At 41.2% G+C, this 21,482-nt stretch overlaps 1 protein-coding gene across 1 annotated transcript; it reads left to right on the top strand.

The window, feature by feature from the left end:
• The first annotated feature begins 4,307 nt into the window (after window positions 1-4,307).
• On the top strand, window positions 4,308-14,389 carry lnpa (limb and neural patterns a). Its single transcript, XM_078795236.1, has 12 exons — window positions 4,308-4,935; window positions 6,144-6,185; window positions 7,499-7,686; window positions 7,789-7,847; window positions 7,923-7,963; window positions 8,443-8,526; window positions 9,052-9,103; window positions 9,186-9,425; window positions 11,619-11,724; window positions 12,456-12,526; window positions 12,823-12,990; window positions 13,643-14,389. The coding sequence occupies exons 1-12, from the start codon at window positions 4,909-4,911 to the stop codon at window positions 13,813-13,815; spliced, it is 1,251 nt and encodes a 416-aa protein (XP_078651362.1). The 5' UTR covers window positions 4,308-4,908; the 3' UTR covers window positions 13,816-14,389.
• Window positions 14,390-21,482: the final 7,093 nt, after the last annotated feature.

The raw sequence follows: 21,482 nt of genomic DNA, 5'->3' as shown, positions 1-21,482 counted from the left end.
TGACTGTATGGATTGAAATATTTTAACTTGAAAAAAAGTGCAATATGAAATGTAAATCCTGTTATTTATTGATGGTGTTTGTTCTTGGAAAAAAATAAAAAAAAATCCACATATATCTATTTCTTTTAAAATAAACAATAATAAAATGGATCTAAAATTAAAATAAAAATACTGGTACTTTACAATTAACATGACACACTTCTTTCAAAAATAGTGTGTATTAATCAGAATAATGTGTAATTTACCTTTATTTTTTCATGACCTTTATTAGCTTTAAATAAAAAAAATCAATATCTTTATGTAAAAATTAAATGTATAATTCACAAAAAAGCCCATATTTGAACCTACAGTTAAAAAAAACATGGCACACTACCATGAAAATTTTTAAATTATATTTTAAAAAATCAATCTCTTTATTTAAAATCTGCTTAATGTAATAATAATAATAATAATAAAGCAAAAATAACGGCAAGCCTACATATACTCATATATTCTCATGTACTATGCATAGCATGACACAGTTCCATCCATGAAAGGCCTGCAATGAGGGGTCACTCCAGCCCCTATAATTTACCATTATTTTTACATTACCTTTAAATGATACGAGCTGATCCTGTCGTTAATTGCGCTTGGTTAAAAAAATATACACAGCCTGCGCCAGAATGCCCCCTAGGGACTTGAAGATAAGTTGCTTTTTTGAACGTCCCCATTAAAGAAATAGGATTAGGGCGGCAAAATATGGGCGTGATATATCACCGTGTTTCCTTGCTCTTTAAAGCGAGGGGTGCATTGAGATAGATGGGGGTGTAAAAAGGAGAAGACAGAGGCCAGAAAAACACTGGCCACAATAACACGATTAGTTTTGTATCCAATGTGCAAAAGAGTGAGAAGAGGAGGGGTAAAAAAAAGCGTCATAACGCCTGTCACCTTCACTGAATGCTACACGACATGAGAATAAATCTTTGGCTTGTTTAATATTCTTCTATATTCTACTTTATTTGGGTGCTAATAGAAAAAACAAATTAAATGTCCACAAGCGAGATAGAAATGCAAGGATCGATGATGCAGCCCCTACTGTCCAATCAGGCCGCCACTTAATTGACTGTATTTTCAGGGTAATTGAACTGCTTGTTGTAAATTGAGGATTTTATAGAAACGACATGAAAAGTGCGTTTACTGACATTCATCGCGTCTTTGACATTGATTATCTGATCAGCGCCGTGTCACGCTCACCTCCAATTCTTCATTACACACTGTTTATGAGCTGTTACTGCACAACTCGCTTGTTCCACTGTGATTGATTGCCTTATTAACGCGTGTTCTTGTAAGTGTGACCGGACTGATTACGATGCATATGTTTAGAATAATGTTTCATTTAGCTGACTGCGAGTAATGCGGGGTGACAGCTGCTGCGGGAGGACAAAAAAGAGAGGGGGGAGAGGCGGTATGGGAGGTGGGGGAGGGGGGTACTACAGGGAGCAAGTGGGGCCAAAACGCATTTAAGGTGGGACGTCGTGGCTGCTAAGGAACAAGTGTCAGTGCACTCATGTAAACAGGCCCTATTCACTGATCTGCACATTTTTTTATATGTTTGATTATATATTTGAGTCTATACTTTCCAAATGGGGGCACTGTGTAAGGCCAGATGGGGCAGTGCCCCACCACATGGTGCAAAATTGATACAACATTAATTCATTCATTTTCTATCGCTTATCCTCACAAAAGGGGGTGGGGGTCATACCTATGGACAATTTGGAGTCGCCAATTAACCTAGCATGGTTTTGGAATGTGGGAGGAAACCGGAGTACCCGGAGAAAACCCACACATGCACGGGGAGAACATGCAAATTCCACACAGAGATGGCCGAGGGTGGAATTGAACTCGGGTCTCCTGGCTGTGAGGCCTGCGTGCTAACCACTCGTCTGCCATGCAGCCTTCAAATACAGCAATCCCTCAAATATTACTTTCATTCATTCATTTTCTACCGCTTTTCCTCACAAGGGTCGCGGGGGTGCTGGGGTACACTCTGGACTGGTGGCCAGCCAATCACAGGGCACATATAGACAAACAACCATTCACACTCACATTCATACCTATGGACAATTTGGAGTCATTTGACAACAGACATTTGTTTATGCCACACAAAAGCATGTGCAACCTTTAAAAGAAATGCTGTCCTAAATAAAATCCAGTTTGCAGATAAGGACCAATGTTTGTATACTGCTTCCAGACATGGTGTTCGTGTTTCAGTGAAAGCTATTTTCCACACATTTGGTGAAGTATTTGCATCGTACATGGCAGCTGTTCCATGCAGCCCGAGTCCATCAGGTACATCCGAGGCTGCCAAAACAGCTCTCGCACCTCTAAGATTCCATTTAACGCTTTAAAATGCGAAGGGAAGACGAGAGCTTGATGAGATTTATGCCGCCATTACGCTTCTAAAGTAGTTTCTGCTCTGTTTGTCTCAAATCATTGCCTCTGTTCAAATGTTACTTTCATATATTACATGGCATTAATTCAACTATAGCTCATTAAGACAGAGCGAAACGGTTAAATTAGCTTATCAAGTCATAATCATGATGAATGGGCTTTTAATTCTGATACAAGCTGGGCAAATTGCAATTTTTTACGTTTTGATGGTTCTCAAATAACATTTAACATAACAGGTCATCCCCTCAATCAATTACATGAGCCTCTGAATGGGTTGTATGGGGGATTTTTTCATGCATATGTATTGAAACATGTTCCCAATTATCTTTCGAAATTGCTTTTATTGGGTTAACGAGTAATTCTTCCAGGCGTTCTTTGCCCTGCATATGGCTGTAGTGCAGTACATTGGTATTTTTTGATTTACAGTTTAGCTCTTTTACTTGCACCAAAATGTGCGCTTAAATGTCTCTTAAATTATGGGACATTTTATGGTAAATGAGGGAAAATTAGAGAAATTCTGGTCTTCTGCCAGAATTTCCACCAGCGCCCACTGCCATCGAGTCTTTGTAGAGTCGCTGAGCCAGTGAAGCTCAAGTCTTCATCAAGCTCCAATGAGTCAATGAAACGGAAATCTTCATCAAGTTCCTGTCACTTGGTGAAACTTTAGTCTTTGTCAAACACATGTGAGTCGGTGAAACTCAAAATTTCTATAGGTACCCGTGAGTCAGTTAAACTCGAGTATTTGTCGGGCACCCGTGAGTCAGTGAAACTTGAATCTTTGTTGATAATGTTGAGTCAGTAAAACTTAAGTCTTTGGCGAATACTTCCAATGAAACTCAACCTTTCTTCGGGTACCTGTGACTCAGTGAAACTCGAGTCACACCCGTGAGTCAGTTAAAGTTGAGTGTCTGTTGAACACCCATGAGTCACTAAAACTTGAATCTTTGTCAGATTACGTGAGTCAGTGCAACTTGAATCTTTGTTGGGTAACGGTGAGTCAGTGAAACTTGAGTCTTTGTCAAATACTTGGGATTCGGTGAAACCCAACTGTTCTTTGGGTACATGTGACTCAGTGAAACTCGAGTATTCATCGAATACCCGTGAGTCAGTGAAAGTCGAGTGTCTGTTGAACACCCATGAGTCACTAAAACTTGAATCTTTGTCGTGAGTCAGTGAAACTTGAATCTTTGTTGGGTAATGGTGAGTCAGTAAAACTTGAGTCTTTGTCAAATACTTGGGATTCAGTGAAACTCAACCGTTCTTTGGGTACCTGTGACCCAGTGAAACTGGAGTATTCATCGAATACCCGTGAGTCAGTGAAAGTCGAGTGTCTGTTGAACACCCATGAGTCACTAAAATTTTAATCTTTGGCGGATTACGTGAGTCAGTGAAACTTGAATCTTTGTTGAGTAACGGTGATTCAGTGAAACTTGAGTCTTTGTCGAATACTTGGGATTCAGTGAAACTCAACCGTTCTTTGGGTACCTGTGACCCAGTGAAACTTGAGTATTCATCGAACACCTGTGAGTCTGCTATGTCCTCCAAATATGATGTTTTATGGGCCTGCAGCTCTCCAACTAAGATTTCCACAACAATTTCGGTGAAGTTGTGCTTTTTCGTCTTCGGCTTCTCAAGTAGCCATGATTCTGAAGAATCCAGCGAAATAGTGAATAGTTTTTGGTGTACGCACACTTTTAGTACAATTACTACGCAATGTTTTATAAATGAGGCCCCTGGCGTCCAGTCTGTCAAGGTATGAATATTTTGTTCATGCACCCCCCCCCACACTTTATTTATCTATATTTATTCATCCCTGCCCAGTTGGCACAGTTTTGGTGTCGAACATTTGGACACTCCCCCTAGCTTTACATTTTAAAGCCAGAACAAATGCACTGCTGGCAGTGCAGGTCTCGGGCAGTTGAAACCAGTCGGTAGCCAAGGTATGTCCATTTAAAAACTAAATTGAGTTGCTACACGGCCACTTTGCGTATTAAGGTGAAATTGCTTTTTAAAACGTTAGCACAGCACCGCAGTGCTCAAACTGCACTTTGTTGGCGTTGACTGGCTAGCTAGCTAAAGTTAGCTTGTGCGGCTAACAGTTGTTGGAAAAGTGGTTTAAGAAGTTACCTAAGTATGATTAATGACGCATTTGAACCATGCATTGAGGCTGGTGGATGCAGGTAGTCCGCGGACGATGTTAATTTATGTCTCGGCAAAATGAGTCGAAACGGTGCAACTTCTGGGGGATGCTAACTAGTGTTAGCGCATGTTAGCACCCCGCTAGCCCTCGGCTTGTGAGAGTCTGACAGCTTCATGGTGTACAGTGATCAATAGCAGATAATAATTTAGAAGGTTGGAACCCTATATCAAGTGTGCCCTTGTATAATATTTTCCATGTATAGGCGAATACTCACGGTTGTCCACAGGTGGAACGTTGAGGGAAGTCTATCATAACCAAGAGAAGCTCTAATCGTCAACATGGGGGCTGTCATCTCACGGTGGAGGGTATGTATTAACATTTGTACACGTATTGTTTTCATTCTACACACACAATACTAGGCACGACTGCATATTCTAATGAACGTCCAATACAAGCGCTGCATTAGTGTTTGGATGTATTTCAATTTGCACACGTAAATTTAGCATTTTGGGGGTACAAGTGTGTTCACACAAAAGTATGGCAAAATACCCGGATGTTGCACCCCAAATGCTGAGTGTGCAGCAATGACATCTAGTCAGGACTAACAAGTGGTTTCAATTCACACTTAAATGGAAGGGAAGAAGCAAAAATATTGCAGTTTCGAGTAAGTACGCAAGTAGCCTGAATGATTTGGGATGATGCTGTTAACATTTGCACGTTTGAACTAAGTACAGTCGATCCCCCACTTTTTGCCTATGTCTGACATGGCTCATCCCCCTTACCGCATCTGCTAACTTGATGTTGCGTTCTCCCGTTTTGGAAAATGGAACTGACCAGCGGAAATCACAATTAAGACATTTAGTCCCAGAAAAAAGCCCTTTAACTATGTATTTTTAACATGCGGCTTGCTCGAAACCCTCCTCTCATTGTTCATTCACCACATAACGAGTGATTAAGACCATTAGGCCCATGAAAGATGTCTTATTTTTGACACTCCTCCCAAAAAAAACACTTTCAGTCATTGTTCACTCGCCACAGTCATGTTTAAGCCCTAAATATCCCTCACACTTAAGAAACACAACAAGAGCGAATACTGGAGAGCTGCATGTAATGGTTATGCCCATGAAATTGTCAATTTTTAACACGTCTTGCGCCTCACCCTCCAAAACCCTCCTACTAGCTTGATGTTTACATTCTCCTTCAATTTTGGGTCAATATTTTCAGTGCTGTAATTATTAGATTAGATTCAGCTCCAGAACCCGGCCCTTCTCTCTTCAGTTGCCATTGTTCAATCGCGACACCATCCAGGTATATGCCCCAAACATGCTTCACACAGGCTAGCAAGATAGCCTCTCCAAGCTGCAGCTACGTAATGTTAATCAGTGTTGTGCATCTCATTGACTGTACAGGTATCATTTTATGGCGAGAGAGTACATCGTCCAGCTGAGATAATGCATGTGTAAATAACATTGTGGATATGAAACGGGAAGTTGTAGCAACTCTGCTTGCACAACCGTTGACTCCTGCCAAGGTACTCTCAGCTGTTTTTATATGTCCTGTTTTTCCCTTGCAGGCCAAACCTTCCACTGTGGAGATTTTGGAGGGAATAGATAAGGTATGCATCATATAAGGAACATTCTGTGTTACTTGTGTACACATGCTGACTGATGGAATACTTTAAGATGTCATAAAGTTTAACAGCATCTAATTGGCTCTCGGGGACCTATGCGCTATGAGGCAGGCCATCAGGTGTGACCGTTGTTAATGATCATAGTAAGGTAGCTTTCAAAAACACCGCTCACAAGTCTTAAATATGTACTCTGGCGTGAAACCATCCAATGTGTGCCGAAATACTTCCTCATTTGATGACGGACGTGGCTTTAGTGCTGTGCTACAGTTAAGCTTGCAGGCTATTTTCAGCAACTCTCCTTGGAGCACTTGGCACTGCTGAGGTCAAGTAGCATCAAAGCCTCAAAGCATCCGTTCCTAAAAGGAAAAATAAAAACCCACATAGAATGATTTTTATTATGGCCATTTGTACACCCCCTTCACCTGTCTTACTCTTTGGATGAGAGAAAGCAATGCATTGGTGTCGTGTGACAGACACACATGTCACAGTGAGGAGATTTTACACTGTTGGTTATTTTTGGATTGAGTAAGCAAAAGTTTGAGGGGTTGCACCAAGCAGTACTTGGCTGTCACTGCTATTGCAAGTCAGTCCCAGTCTGTGCAGTACAATGCCTTAAATAAATGACCTCAAATGTTGTTATTGGAGTTTGGTAATTCTGCTTTCTGGTGCATTATTTAATAATCTTAATTTTAAGGTGTCGTACATTTACCCAATACACAACATTGTGACAAAATTGTGATAGTGTTAAGAATTTGACCAAAGAAGGATAGGATATTTGGAAGGATATAACATAACATAAACGACTCTATGTATGATGGAGCTACTGTACATGGAACAAAAATTTAAACTCAAAACAATATTGTTTATGGTCCCATTTTTCAGCTGAACTAGAATGTCAAGCCTTTTCCATCTGTTCATAATTCATCCACTTCAGCGCCTTAGGATGGCTGCAATAAAAGGCTGTTCCAAAATGTGTAGCTGAATTGTATTGGGTGGGGAGGGGGGGTCTCTAAACCTCCAAAAACTAGTCAGTACCTGGTCTGGCCACCATTTACCTCAAATACCACTTCTGGAGCATCCCAAACATACTTGGTGAGTAACACATCAGGTGATTAATTTCAGATCTTTATAATCAGTGCATGAAATATGGAGCAAAAAATGCTAAATGTATACTATAGGCTATAAAAATTTTCACACGGATTATCAACAAGCATAAACAATTTATAGTAGATAAAAATGATTAAATAATTTATAATTTCAATGACAACATGTGAGTGATGGCCACTATTGTTTTTCAGGACATCCAGCTTCACGAGGAGCATGGTGCAAAGTACCAAAGGCAGCTGAAGATCTGGCTGGGCCGACTGCTGCTGTACTCCATCCTTCTCTACCTGATGGCCTGCATAGTCGTCTACTGCTGGTACCTGCCAGAGCAGCTCATGGGGCGCCTAATTCTCTCCCTCCCTCTTGTCATATTTCCTTTACTGTAAGTACACTACTAATAATACGCTGTTAGCAATTGGGAGCGTCACCTCGATGAAAATAATTCACCCTTTTGCAAATCATTTTCTTTTTCATTTCTTTTCAGAGTGTGGTTACTTCGAAAACTCCTGATTGTCATCTTTTCACGAATAACGGAAAAAAATAGTAGGATTTATTTATTATTTATAAACTTAACATTTAAATCACTTCATTTTTTTTTTTACTTTTTTTCCCCTATAGATGAAAAACTGGAGAATCTTAAAGGACAAAAGAAGAAAATAGTAAGTTTAATATTTTAGCTTATATAGTACATTGCTGAACAGCTGTCGGAAGCTCTCAGTGTGGCGCCTATTGATCCTGTCAGTAGTTTGTATTTGTTAATCAAGGTCCTGTTCAGATTTGATTGGTTATGAAGACTTAAGCCGGCAAACTACTCTGCTAATGCCACTGTAATAAATGGCATGTAGTGCCTGAAAGAAATAAATCTGAGAAATGACGTGTCATCCTCTGTCAGCTCTAATAACTTTCAATAATTAGGCCTGATGGATTTTCACCATCTCCATTATCGAAGTAGTGAATGTAATTATTCTTCATATTACGTATAAACATGTAGAAAGAGGTTTGGGGATTTATTGTAAATGAAGATATGCACAGAATTGCACTTGTTTGATTAGCAATATTAATTAGTATTAATACGCTTTTTCATGAGTATACAGTCTTTCGCCGAATGGAAGCTTTCATTATAAACATCTGCTTTCAGCTTGAAGAAGTTATGGAAACGGAGACGTATAAAAATGCTAAAATGATTCTGGAGAGATTTGATCCTGATTCCAAGAAAAAAATGGTGAGCATTTATTTTTCTTTTGTATATATATATTTGCTATATAATATATATATTTTATATAATGTATATGGCGGCTGGATATATATACAGTATGTTAAGGTACCCTGTTAAGTACAACAGGGTTGTCCAGACTTTTTCCATGGAAATATTTTGACATACATTTCAACTTGCTGCTTCATTTTTTTTTGATATGACATGATTATCACACGTTACCGTTTTTTCCAACTCAACCTAATTTTGCAAAAATTGCAACTGTTTTGTTTGTCATTATTTATATTTTTCAGTTTTTTAATATTATGACTTTACTGGCTTAATGTTTTGTGTTAATATCTGTAAAATTACTGCTCTTTTTATCATTTTAACAGTTAATAACAAACAGCAGACACCCCTTGTATTACACTATAATAATGCTCTAGCTAAACTTCTCAACCCCTCCCTTTTTTTAAATGTAGGTGTACTTAATGATGTGGCTGACTGTAGCAACCAAAATTTTTTTTTCATATTGTATCTCTTCTATTTGTGAAGGAGCTGGAATCTACTCCACTCGGACCCCATATGACTCCTAAACAAGGCCAAGGTAGCTATGAGTAATGACGGCTCAGTTTCCTATCCCTTCCTTTCCTCTGCTCCGCCTCACCTGCAGTATCTCCTTTTGTTAGAGCTTCGCCAGCGCAACATCGTCCCTAAAACGCCACCAGTGGTGGCGCCGGCCGCAGTGGTGGCAAATCCTGGTAGCAGTGTAGCGGCCCGCCCTCCTCTTGCCAGCGGGCCCACCTACCCCGGACGGTCTTCACACTCTGCTCCAGGTGGACCCCCGGAGAGGCGCCTGTCGGCCATGGCTGCTCAGCAGAGCTTGATGAGGAAGCCTCTGACCCCTGGAACACCTGCTCCTGGATTTGGTGGGTTATCTGCACACAGGGGGAACACATCATAATGTGAACAATTACGGTGTGATTTACTCTTCCCTGGTTCTCTCTCCCCAGTTTCTCAGGTGCTATAGTGTTCTTTGAAAATTTAACAAGAAAGAAATATTGAAAAATCAGTAATTTTACAAGAATTATGTCAAAATATAAAGAGATAAAATTGTAGTATAATGAGAAGGTTTCAATTTTACAAGAGAATAGAGAAGACAATTTAAGGAAAAATGTAGGAAAACTTAAATAAAAAAAAGAAATTAAAACCTTTTTAAAAAGAGATTTAAAAAAAGAAAAAAATATTCAAGTATTAACGAAAAGTTGGAATGAGAAACACTAAATAAAGCTGCAATTTTTGGAAAATTAGTTTGGGAAAAGTTTATATTATGGGAATAATCATAATTTTGCCAGAAGAAACTGTTTAAAGATTTAAGAGTTTAAATATGTGGGGGGAAAAAAACAAAAAGGTGGGGAAAAAATACAAAGAGTGAAGTTGATAGGCTTTTTCACCTTTATCACACCTTTATCACAAAGATATGCAGTTTTTTAAAAATATGTATATACAGCATAACTTTTGCTTTACAAAATATGAAAGCATCCTTTCATTTTTGATTATATTACCATCTCTGGAAAAACTTGGGACAGCCCTGTTCCAAACTATGTGCATTTATCAGGCATAAATTAATTAACCGTTTGGGTGAGGCTTTTCATATTAATATTTCAAAAGGTTGTAGCGTGAAAATGGTTTGACGTAAAGCCATACTGTAAATGAGAAAACTCATCAGTATGACACAAAGTTTGTCAATTCAGTGATCTGATTTACATATTACATCACCAGGCTCGGAGTTTGTCAGATTCCTGTTTCTACGATACCCACTTGTGATACTCTTCCTTGTGTCTCAAGGAAACACAGCCATCATTTACAGCAGGATCTTGAACACTGCTGCCGCCTCAATAGATGTAAAGTACCTATGCCTGTGAATGTTTTCATTCATTCAGGTTAAATCCATTTATTAGTGTACCGTGTGTGCCGCGATTTCCAAATTTTCTTTCATTACAATCACACTATCCCCCCCTCACCATTAGCGGTGTTTTGACAACCCACCATGTCCCCTCCTACCACCCCGATCACTGCTCAAGGGGTTTCAAAGTCTATGCATTTCTAAACTTTGCATGGAACACACTCTCAAATGCTGCTCAAATTGAAGTTACAGACGTCCACCATCTCCTGGTGTCCAGTATTAACTTCGTGAGCCGCCTTATTTGCCGAACTGGTTTGTTAAATTCAGCAGTGTTGCTTGTCTCAGTTTTGCGACTTTGCGGCGTAAAGAGTTAAACCACTTACCGATGAAGTCTATCTTGCCATTGTGAATAAATAAAGTAGACTATAGATAATTACACACTACAATATTTATTATTTTTGTTCAAAATGTCTAAAAGACAAAAAAACAGCCAATATACGTAAAACATTCCACAGAACAGTTGTCCTGAGCGGAAGACATCTGCGTATCTGAATCGAGGCACTGAATAGTCAATATAAATTATTTCTGGACGATGAACACTCAATAGAAGATGCAAATGGATGCAAACAGTAAAGGAAATGTGCTCCTAGAGGAAGCCGCAAGCTGTAATTGCCATGTGGAATGCCAACTGTGTGGTATGCACGGAGCAGGATTACATTAACTATGATTAATTAGCCAGAGCGCCGTTTGTTCTCTGGGCAATGCTGGTGGAATCTCAGTAAATGTCTTTTAATGCTTGGCAAAATTGCCTTTGGCATTGGCAGCGCCCCTGCAAATGGTTTACATGACTCGATATCACCTGCTTCTGCTGAAAATTGAAAGTGAAAAGCAATTTGATACACAGAGTCACCGCAGAGTTTCCATATGTCGACGAATTAATAACCAGCAGGGCACTGAGACTGTGCCAAGTCTCACAGAAATGACCAGTCATCTTCCTATGATCGCTCTTGATGTTAGATTATATTAATTACTACTCTCCGACACCACGGGGGATCTGGACGTGCTTTGCAAGTGCGATGTAGGTAGGAGCCATTTCCCAGCAAGGATTTTTGTCAAGTGCATCTCTGTTTGCACAGAAAATGATGTGTGATGTCGACTCCTGCCTGCTTGTAGTCTTCGCTGTTCATGACAAAACTCTGATGTTTTGTTTTCAAAGGAATGCACCCCCCAGGCCCGCCCTTGGCCAGACCTGTGCTTCCAAGGCAAAGAGGCGCCGTGGACAGAATCGTCGAGTATCTTGTTGGAGATGGCCCACAGAACAGGTATGCGGTATAATGTGTGTTTATTACTATGGATGTCTGATATGGGCTTTTTTTTGGTGAAAACTGATATTTTCCAACTCTAAATTTCTGATACCGATATGTGTAACATGACATATCTCCTTTTCCTTATTCTTATTTTTACTTTCTATAAAATGCACTGTGGAGTTGCACTCAAATTTCGCTGTATGCAATACAGTGACAAAGGCGATTCTGATTCTGGTGGAATGAACACGTGTTGTATACAGCATTTTTTAATATTGGTTTTCATGATCGGGGGAAAAAAAATCACATTTTTATGTTGACATCGGGCCGATAATTATCGGGTAACAGTAAGTAACATGCTAACCACAGTCACCGTGCGCCACCAGTATATGCCTTACACATTTATTAAAGGCAATTAAAGTACTCACCATGGCAAAGCCATAGAGAGTTGTTTAAGTTTCACTTCTGGCCTTCCACAACTGTGGTGTGTTCAAGGGCCGCCACACAAATGCTCGACAAACATGTAAATATAACTGTTCATTCTACCTGGGTTGTCATGTAAATTACTATTGACTCTGTGTCAATGAGATACGTGTTCTGTGGAAGTCATTTGTTGCCTTTTAATGTCCTGAAAAATAATCCCAACACCTAAAAGTGGAGTCTAAAAATAGACATCGGCGCATCATGGTGTGTTTATTTCAATATAAAGTCACGTCTTCCCATTCACATTGATGTCTTTGCTTCCTCAGGTTCGCTCTCATCTGCCAGCAATGTCTGTCCCACAACGGCATGGCCTTAAAGGAGGAATTTGACTATGTTGGTAAGACTTTGTCAGTCTCCATCAAACGCTACACCGTCATTTGCCCTCTAGTGTTTGGCAGCGCAGTATATCATGCGGCTTTTTCCACCACTCCACCAGTGCCGACCCCCGCCGGCGCGCTCACACCCAGATTGAATATGCAAACCGATGCCGCGCATCAATCTCACCGTGTTTATGCATCTTAGGCGGTTCTTCAAAATTGGCTCCTATTCATGTATATTCATCCGTGTCTGTTTTGAAAATGTCTGAGAGATGACGTCGGCGTGTTTTTGTCTTTTTTATTTGTGTTGTTTCAGCATTCCGATGTGCGTACTGTTTCTTCCTGAACCCTGCGAGAAAGACCAGACCTCAAGCACCCAGACTCGCCGAGGCCACTGGCGAGCTGAAGATGTCATCTGAGGCGTCCCCCTCCCGCTCCTCCTCCTTGTCTGGTGCCGACAGAGACTCCCCCCAATTGTTCAAAGGTGACAACCACTATTTGGACACAAGTCTTAGGACGTGGCTTATAATGTCATTCCCCACCAAAGACGTATTTACACCCTTTTTTTAAAAATAAATGTATTTAAACTGGCACGGCGGTTGATTGGTTAGCGCGCAGACCTCACAGCTAGGAGACCAGGGTTCAATTCCACCCTCGGCCATCTCTGTGTGGAGTTTGCATGTTCTCCAGTACATGCACCAGTACAGGGTGTAACCTGCCTCTTGCCCAAAGACAGCTGGGATAGGCTCCAGCACCCCCGCGACCCTCGTGAAGAAAAGCGGTAGAAAATGAATGAATGTATTTAAACCGACCGCTTCCTCCCAAAGTCGTTACTTTGAAAAAAAAAGTACATTCTTCCAATGCAGGGGTGTCCAAAGTGCAGCCCAGGGGATATTTGCGGCTTATTTTCTGTCATGCCACCACCCCCAGGGGACAGAAATATTTTCACGCCCTACTCTTGAGAAGCTGTAGTATTTATCTGAACAAACTACTTGCTGAGTTGCTGGCACCAGCAGCATTAAAGCATGAATAAATACCCCTGCATTGGCAGATCATGCTCTAAAATACTGATATATATATATATATATACTTGGATATTTTGAAACACAAATATATCTGTAATTGTTTCGTCCCAGAGAAAAACGAGCATGCAGACATCCCTGAAACTGACACCCAAGAGCCTGTGCCCCCGACACCTCCAGAGCCCTGTCCCGAGTCCGACCACCAAAGCACTCCCGAGTCACATGACGATGAAGCCTCTGGAAAGTCTGACGGAGAGCAGGACTTGTCTGCCATGGAAGTGGAGTAAAGAAGGTCAGAAGCGTAACAAACACATTTCACGTCTGGACCGTTAATGGAAGCAATTGCGTAAGAACGACACGTACTTTGGAACCAGGGCTTACTGTGCTTTTTCTTTGCAAATAATTTTTATCCGTGCAGCAGCAGTATTGAAGTGTTTGCTGCTAGCGTGTAGCAGCAAACCCACCAAGCTGTTCTATGCAGCATGAGGCGAGAGAACAAGTATACTGTCTGTATTTAATGTATTGTCTTAATAGGATAAAGTCGGTGAAATACAAAATATTTTATTTATGTCAATTTATGAATATTCTCTTTGTAGCAGTGCCTTTAACAGTGATGGACTGGGTTATTCTGCAGCAAGGTGGTGCTACCAGCATGTTTACACACGATGGTACATAAAGAGCGCACTTACAAAATGTATTTATTTCTATAAGGGGGTGAAGCAAATGAATGTTGCTACTTTTACATTTTAAACGGCTTCACCCGAGTGTTGTTGATGCAGTCTATTTATATTTAGACAATCCCTTTAACTGTTTGCTGTGAATGTGTCCGTTTGTAATGTTAAAATAAACTTTTTGACAACATGCCGGTGTAATTATTTACTTTGCGGTATGTGAATCAGGACTCTTATAGCTCGGTTGCAAATAGAAAAAAGGTAGCCCACGTAAACAGCCGTGATTACAGCAGCTGCCGCGTATTCCGTATGTGTGTCAGGCTTTATAAATTGCCGCCCCGTTTCGGCTCCGGTCGGCTCCTCACGGCGAATGTTTAAACAGTCGCTTTTCATTAGCCAGCCAATTTTAGCTTGTGATCATTTTATTTTAGCTCATTGATCATTTCAGACAGCGTAACATAATGGTGTTGACACCGAGCCCGAGCAGTCTTGATTGCTTGACCCTCTTCATTTGCAAGCAGAAAGTCATTGCGGCTGCAAAGTTGCTCTCTCGCCACCGCCTGACCCGCTCCTCCCCCCCCTCCCCAGAACATGCACCGTAAAGTATGGGGGAGGTCAGCAGCACACATCTTCTATGGGTTTTGATAATGTATGTTTACAGAGACGTGACCTCTGGAGCCTTGTAATGCATCAATGTGACACGCACAGTAACGCCTGATTCCACCGCATGCTGTTTGGGGTTGACCTCTGACAAGAAAAGAAGAGGGGGGAAAAAAAAGCGGGACATCAATAGGACAATGTTTGGATGTTTTCACACCATTGGGAGATGGTTGCGTATACACAGGCTGGACAAGTGAGCATCATCTTTAGCATGACGTGACACTGACTGAAATTGTCGACTCTCAGTGTAACATATATCTCTTCGGTGACGAATGTCACATGTCATTACTTCAATGAAAGTCAAGCTGCTTTTTGGTTTTCGGCAGTATTTTGTTCCAAAAATTGACAACCTAAACAGGTAATTTTCCTGTAGAAACTAATAAATAATCCAATTAATCTTCGAAAGACCCCAAAATATGAACAAAAATACATTTTATAGAGAATAATTACAACTTTACATGCAGAAAACAAAGCAAGATTCATTATGATAGATGAATGAATGGAATTTCCCGTACTAGTTTGTTACGTGCAATATTGTACGAAAACCGAGGCAACATTTTAGCAACAAAAACATGGAATCTGGACCATACAAATAAAAACAGATCCCTGCTTTTCGTCAGGTTTCCTTTCCAGACTTACCAGCGAAAACACCAGTAATTGATGTGGTCATAAAAATGACCATTTTTGACACAAAGTCCGCCCACCACAGGCTTCCCCACTTCCCAACCCTCCTGCCTTTGTTCACACGCAACACAATCCAGGAAGTAAATGCATTATTTACACCAGCGAATGGTGAAAGACCCCAAGTAATTGATGCAGACGGCCCGCACTCCCTCCCCTCCAAACCCTTGACGTTAACGTGGACCTTGGATTTTGGATAAACATTTGTAATAAGTGTTGTGAGCACTGAAGTGACTTAATGAAGTGTAAGTCTTCATTAAGCACTGACTTGATGAAGACTTGCGGGAGACCGTTGGGCTCCCATGAGTCGGCAAAAATCGAATCTGTCGAGTACCCACAAGTCAGTGAAACTCCAGATTTTGAGTACTGACAGTCAGTGAAACACGAGCCTTTGTTGAGTACCTGAGTCAGTAAAACTTGAGTCTTTAGTGAGTCAATGAAAACTTGAGTCTTCATCAAGCATTTGTGAGTCAATGAAACTTGAAGCTTTTTGAGCTCCCATGAGTCAGTGAAACCAAGTCTGTCAAGTACCGATCGAGTACTTGTGAGTCAGTGAGACCACAGTCTTTTAGGACAGAGAGTTTTCGTCGGGTACCATAGAGTCAATGAAACTTGAGTTTTTGTAGAGTACCGCGGAGTCAATGAAACTTGAGTTTTTGTCGAGTACCGCGGAGTCAATGAAACTTGATTTTTTGTCGAGTACCGCGGAGTCAATGAAACTTGATTTTTTGTCGAGTACCGCGGAGTCAATGAAACTTGATTTTTTGTCGAGTACCGTAGAGTCAATGAAACTTGAGTTTTTGTCGAGTACCATACAGTCAATGAAACTTGAGTTTTTGTCAGGAACCTCTGAATCAGTCAAATTCAAGTACTCGTGAGTCAGTGAAGCGTGAGTCATTGAGCACCTGTGAAGCAGTTATACTCAAGTCTTTGTTAAGTACTCGTGAGTCAGTGAAAATGAGGTTTAATACCTAAATAAGCCTCATACATCTAAAGTATAAAATGTAATGCTATTCAACACTAATCTATCATAATGTAAGATGAGCCATGAACACATGGAACTCTTGCTTTGCCTTGCAGTAAGTATAACTATGGTGTGTTCAAGGACCGGCAGACAAAGTGTGACAATGCTTTGTAAAAAACACCCCCAAAAAAACACATAAACTATATGTATGTTGTACTATTTATACATTCATACTGACTTATAAGATGTGCCTATTTTAGACTAGACAACAATCCGCAAATGTAATGTCCGTCCTTTCAGGTAAAGCAATATGCCGAGGACGGTTTGAAACCACCATGGACGTGTTTGAGGAAAGTGAGCGCACAGAAAGACACAGGTACACGACTTTAATCAGGACTTCTGTCAAGGCAACACTAATTGATTTTCACTGTTGGAAGAAATGAAATCCAAAACGCCTGTGCCGAGGTGGAGCCGTCCCAAGGTTCATGGTTTCATTTCACTCCCATCTCTCACAGCCGTATTCCCGGCCACTTCCCTTAAATTTATACTGATCTTTTATTTATACCCAGAAAAAATGGCAGATAAGAAACATAAGCGTTCTTGATATTGTGTTCTGTCATATCTTGCAGCCAAAGATTGAAATCCCCGCGAAACAATTTTCTGAAGAAATGAAAGAGCGCGCCCTCCTGAACCTCGGAGGAAAATAAGCCCGCCGTGCGAAGCGGAATATGAAACAGAGGCCCGGAATAAGTAAAATAGACAAGTGCACCGGGCTTGTCACTTTTCCATTTGCTGCCCCCGAGTGAGAGCACTTTAAAAATTCCCCCCTCATCCCAGTGGAGACCTTTATCGTTATGCTCTATCTACTGTACTGAATACAAAGACAGACCATATCACACAAAGGTATTAAAACAGGGTATTTGATTTTAAAGGCTTGCCTTGAATTTGACAAGCATTAAGTAGCAGCAACAACAAAGTCATGATGGCGGCGCCGTGCTAAACGTGGAGATGAGCGAGAGAAGCCTTTTGTGATATTAGACGTAACGACAGCCTCTCGCCAACAGCATCATTACCCCGTAATAAGAGCACCATCTCCTTCAGAGGAGCATTAAAATGAAATTAGAGTATACAAGAGCTGGCCTTGATGAGCACTGAGGGGCGGGCCCATAACTTGAGGGGGCCTGAATTGCCACTTGACAAAAGGTCGTCAGCGTCTTCTGAGGAATTAGCTGTGGACATTCGAGCCATTTAAATGCTGAGAGATTGGATTGTATTAAAAACAAAAAAACATTCATGTCCAATAGCGAATGCATGATAAGACATTGTTTATATAGCAGAATGACATTCAGGGATCAGAGAGCATCGCCATTCGTAGTCAGTCTCGAGGTTGTTACCGCAATGAGTGATGACGTCTCTTGAGCGTAGACACAGTTTGACAATTATTACTGTCAACAATATGTCACTGCACTGGATTTCCCTACAGAAGTTATGATAAAAATGATGTTGCATTCATTCATTCATCCATTTTCTACTCCTTATCCACACGAGGGTCTATCCCAGCTGAACTGGTGGCCATCCAATCACAGGGCACATATAGACAAACAACCATTCACACTCACATTCATACCTATGGACAATTTGGAGTCAACAATTAACCTAGCATGTTTTTGGAATGTGGGAGATTGCCAACCGGAGTCCATGCGTTGAGCATGCAAACTCCACACACAGATGGCCGAGGGTGGAATCGAACTCGGGTGTCCAAGCTGTGAGGTCACCGTGCAGCCAAATGATGTTGCAATACAATACAAAAAGTTTGCTAGTTAAGCTATAATGACCACATACAGATACAATGTCACCCATGCAAGTACTGATAGGGAACTATTTTTACCGATTCAAGTTCCCATGAATCATTCCTGAATCGGGTACTCCAATTACTGCTCATGTGCGCAGAAAGTCACATAACAAGTTTGTAGTTTGCCATAGTTGTTCAAGGGAGCACCCGTGAGTCATTGAAACTTGAGTCTTCATCAAGCGCCAGTGAGTCAGAGAAATGAGTCTTTGTTGAGCACCCGTGAACCAGAGTACCTGTAAGCCAGTGAAAATTGAGTCTTTGTCGAGTATCTGTGAATCGGTGAAACTTGAGTCTTTGTCGAGTACCTGTGAGTTTCTGTTTTGTGCATGTGACTCAGTGAGACTAGGGTCTTTGTGGGGTACCTGTGGGTCAGGTTTTTACAAACTTCAGTCTTTAGCAGATACTTGTGAGTCAGTGAATCTTGAGCCTTCTGTGAAACTTGAGACATGGTAGAGTAATTGTGAGCAACAGAAATGCGAGTCTTTGCTGGACACCGGTGAGCCAGTGAAATTTTGTGTACCCATTAGTCAGTGAAACTTGAGCCTTCATCAAGCACCACTGCATCAGTGAAAGTCAATTTTAGTCGAGTACCGTGAGTCAGTGAAACTTGAGCCTTCATCAAGCACCACTGCATCAGTGAAAGTCAATTTTAGTCGGGTACCGGTGAGTCAGTGAAACTTGAGTCTTCACTGAGTACTCGTGAGTCAGTGAAACATGAGTCTTTGTCCAATACAAGTGACATTGCTGATATCATCCGATTTCTGTCAATTTTGCACAAGTGAAATGGTGATTATGAGATTAATTTCCACTATGGAACCCTCCCTTTCTCTCTTCAATTACCATTGTTCACTCACCATACAATCCAGGTTTAAGCACTAAATATGCTTCCCCACACTTATTAAACACATCTAAAGTATAAAATGTATAGAGATTCAACACATAGCATAGCATGGGAGTCACGGTGGAGCCTTTAGCCTGGTCGCCAGGCCAGCTAGCAGGCTGGAGAAGGCGTTTCCCCAAGCAGAGTCTACATGTCTACTGGGATGGAACTGGTTTAGAGCGGCAAAGGTTCTAAGTGTGCGTTTTCCAGATAAAGAACATGACAGTTTCACTTTGGCGTTACATAGTAACTATGGTATGTTCAAGGACTGGTGAAAAAAGTGTGAAATATCCACACTTAAGCTTAAGGACGTAAATGTAAAAATAGCGGTATCTACGTATTATTTATGCAGATGTGTTTTCTGCCTACATTTGGAGGGAAAAGGTGATATGGGGGGGTCCGCTGTATATATGCACACACCAAATTGGGTTTGTTGCCCTTTAAAACGCCAGAGAAGTACTCGTCGGATGAGGAAGACGAGAGACACGCCACCCCTGCCCAAGCAGCTCATGTGGAAATCATACAAAGCATCCTGCAGGCGGCAGCTTCATTTTATGGCTCCATCTATTACCACTCTGTCATTGTTAATTGTCTTCTTTTTACCTCTGCAGGATTCTCCAAATTGGTCCTATCGAATGTGACAGGAGGAAGAGCATTAAGCATCTGACAAGATGATATCTAAGTTCAATTTCCTCCTCCTCACCTGATTTATACCTGCAGCACATCATTTTCCTTTCTGTCATAAAGACCTCTATAAATCAGTGGTGCTTATGGAAGCGCTGCACAGCAGCCTTTCCTGGATTTGTATCCCCAGTGTTTGCTATTAGGAAGCCATTACAAGCACATTTTGCTCCCTCAAACAAAAATGATCAAATCTAATAGAGGCAAGATTAGAGAGATAAAAGGAGAAAAGCGCTGGCAGAGCCGCTCCAAACAGCCTCCACCTAAACAATATGTGCTAAACTCAATAAAAACAGCTTTTTTTTCATGTCGGTGACACCATTATCCATCTGTTTGGACAAAATTGCTGTATCATGGTATAAATCTGGCATTCAAGTGACATATCCTCTCAAATAAAAGGGAACATTAACTGCTCTATCTTGTAGAGGCCACGGGACGAGCGGGCTATAAGCCCAGTCGAGTGTGATGGCAGTTATGCTGTGTTTTTACTAGACTGCAGACAATTATACTTTGCTCCCCTCGCCATCACAAGACAAACGGCTCAGGCTTCAGCTGAAATGATTTCAAATAGATTTTCCAAAATGTCTCTTGGCAGATTGCTTCCATACATTATTTCACTTAAATGGAAAAGGGGAGGGAAAAAAGAGCGAGCCGGCGCTACAAATCAATCACGCAGCTTTAGTACACCCAGAGATGAGAGCTTTCAGTGTGTGTGTGTGTGTGTGTGTGTGTAGATGTACTACATACGCACACAAGGACTCTTGACAGGATGGGCGACATCTTTGCTGAATGATGACACACGGGACGCTTTAGTAGAGAGCTGCCGGTGGCAAAAAGAGAAATAATGCATCTTAAACTCACCCGCCGACTTTGGACCACACTTTAGCAGAGGGAACCGTTCAGCCAAGCCTATACGGGATGGATAAAATACATGTCACATGTCAGCGCACACATACTACATGCTACTCCTATTGCCAAACAACACATGCTCAATGCTTTTCTCTGATATATAACCCCTGTTTATTGTGGTTATTTTCATAAGCGCGCAGACCTCACCGCTAGGAGACCAGGGTTCAATTCCACCCTCAGCCATCTCTGTGTGGAGTTTGCATGTTCTCCCCGTGCATGCGTGGGTTTTCTCCGGGTACTCCGGTTTCCTCCCACATTCCAAAGACATGCTAGGTTAATTGGTGACTCCAAAATTGTAGGTATGAATGTGAGTGTGAATGGTTGTTTGTCTATATGTGCCCTGTGATTGGCTGGCGACCAGTCCAAGGTGTACCCCGCCTCTCGCCCGAAGACAGCTGGGATAGGCTCCAGCAACCCCCCGTGACCCTTTGAATGTTTTTGAATATGCTTGAATATGCAAATTATTTGACTAATGGCTGTATTCAAGCACTAAATAGCATGATTTATGCATTCACATAGTTTTATAAAACCCTGGAATTCAAACTGTACTTATTCTAGAGTACACATACACTCATACCCAACTACAATAACTACGGATGGAAAATATCGGCATGTTGTAGCATAAAATCCATGCGGTGGACTCTTTTGTTGTTTTA

Source organism: Doryrhamphus excisus, linkage group LG12 (genome assembly GCF_037039965.1).
Source record: "Doryrhamphus excisus strain RoL-2023G ecotype Guam linkage group LG12, RoL_Dexc_Guam_v1.1, whole genome shotgun sequence".
Lineage (NCBI taxonomy): Eukaryota > Metazoa > Chordata > Actinopteri > Syngnathiformes > Syngnathidae > Doryrhamphus > Doryrhamphus excisus.
Note: the sequence above shows the minus strand (reverse complement) of the source record. Positions and strands in the feature narration are given on the sequence as shown.

Coding starts and splice junctions, on each gene's coding strand:
- lnpa (XM_078795236.1), top strand. CDS start 4,909: ATGGGGGCTGTCATCTCACGGTGGAGG. Junction 4,936..6,143: donor CTGTCATCTCACGGTGGAGG/GTATGTATTAAC, acceptor TTTCCCTTGCAG/GCCAAACCTTCCACTGTGGA. Junction 11,725..12,455: donor GGAGATGGCCCACAGAACAG/GTATGCGGTATA, acceptor TTGCTTCCTCAG/GTTCGCTCTCATCTGCCAGC.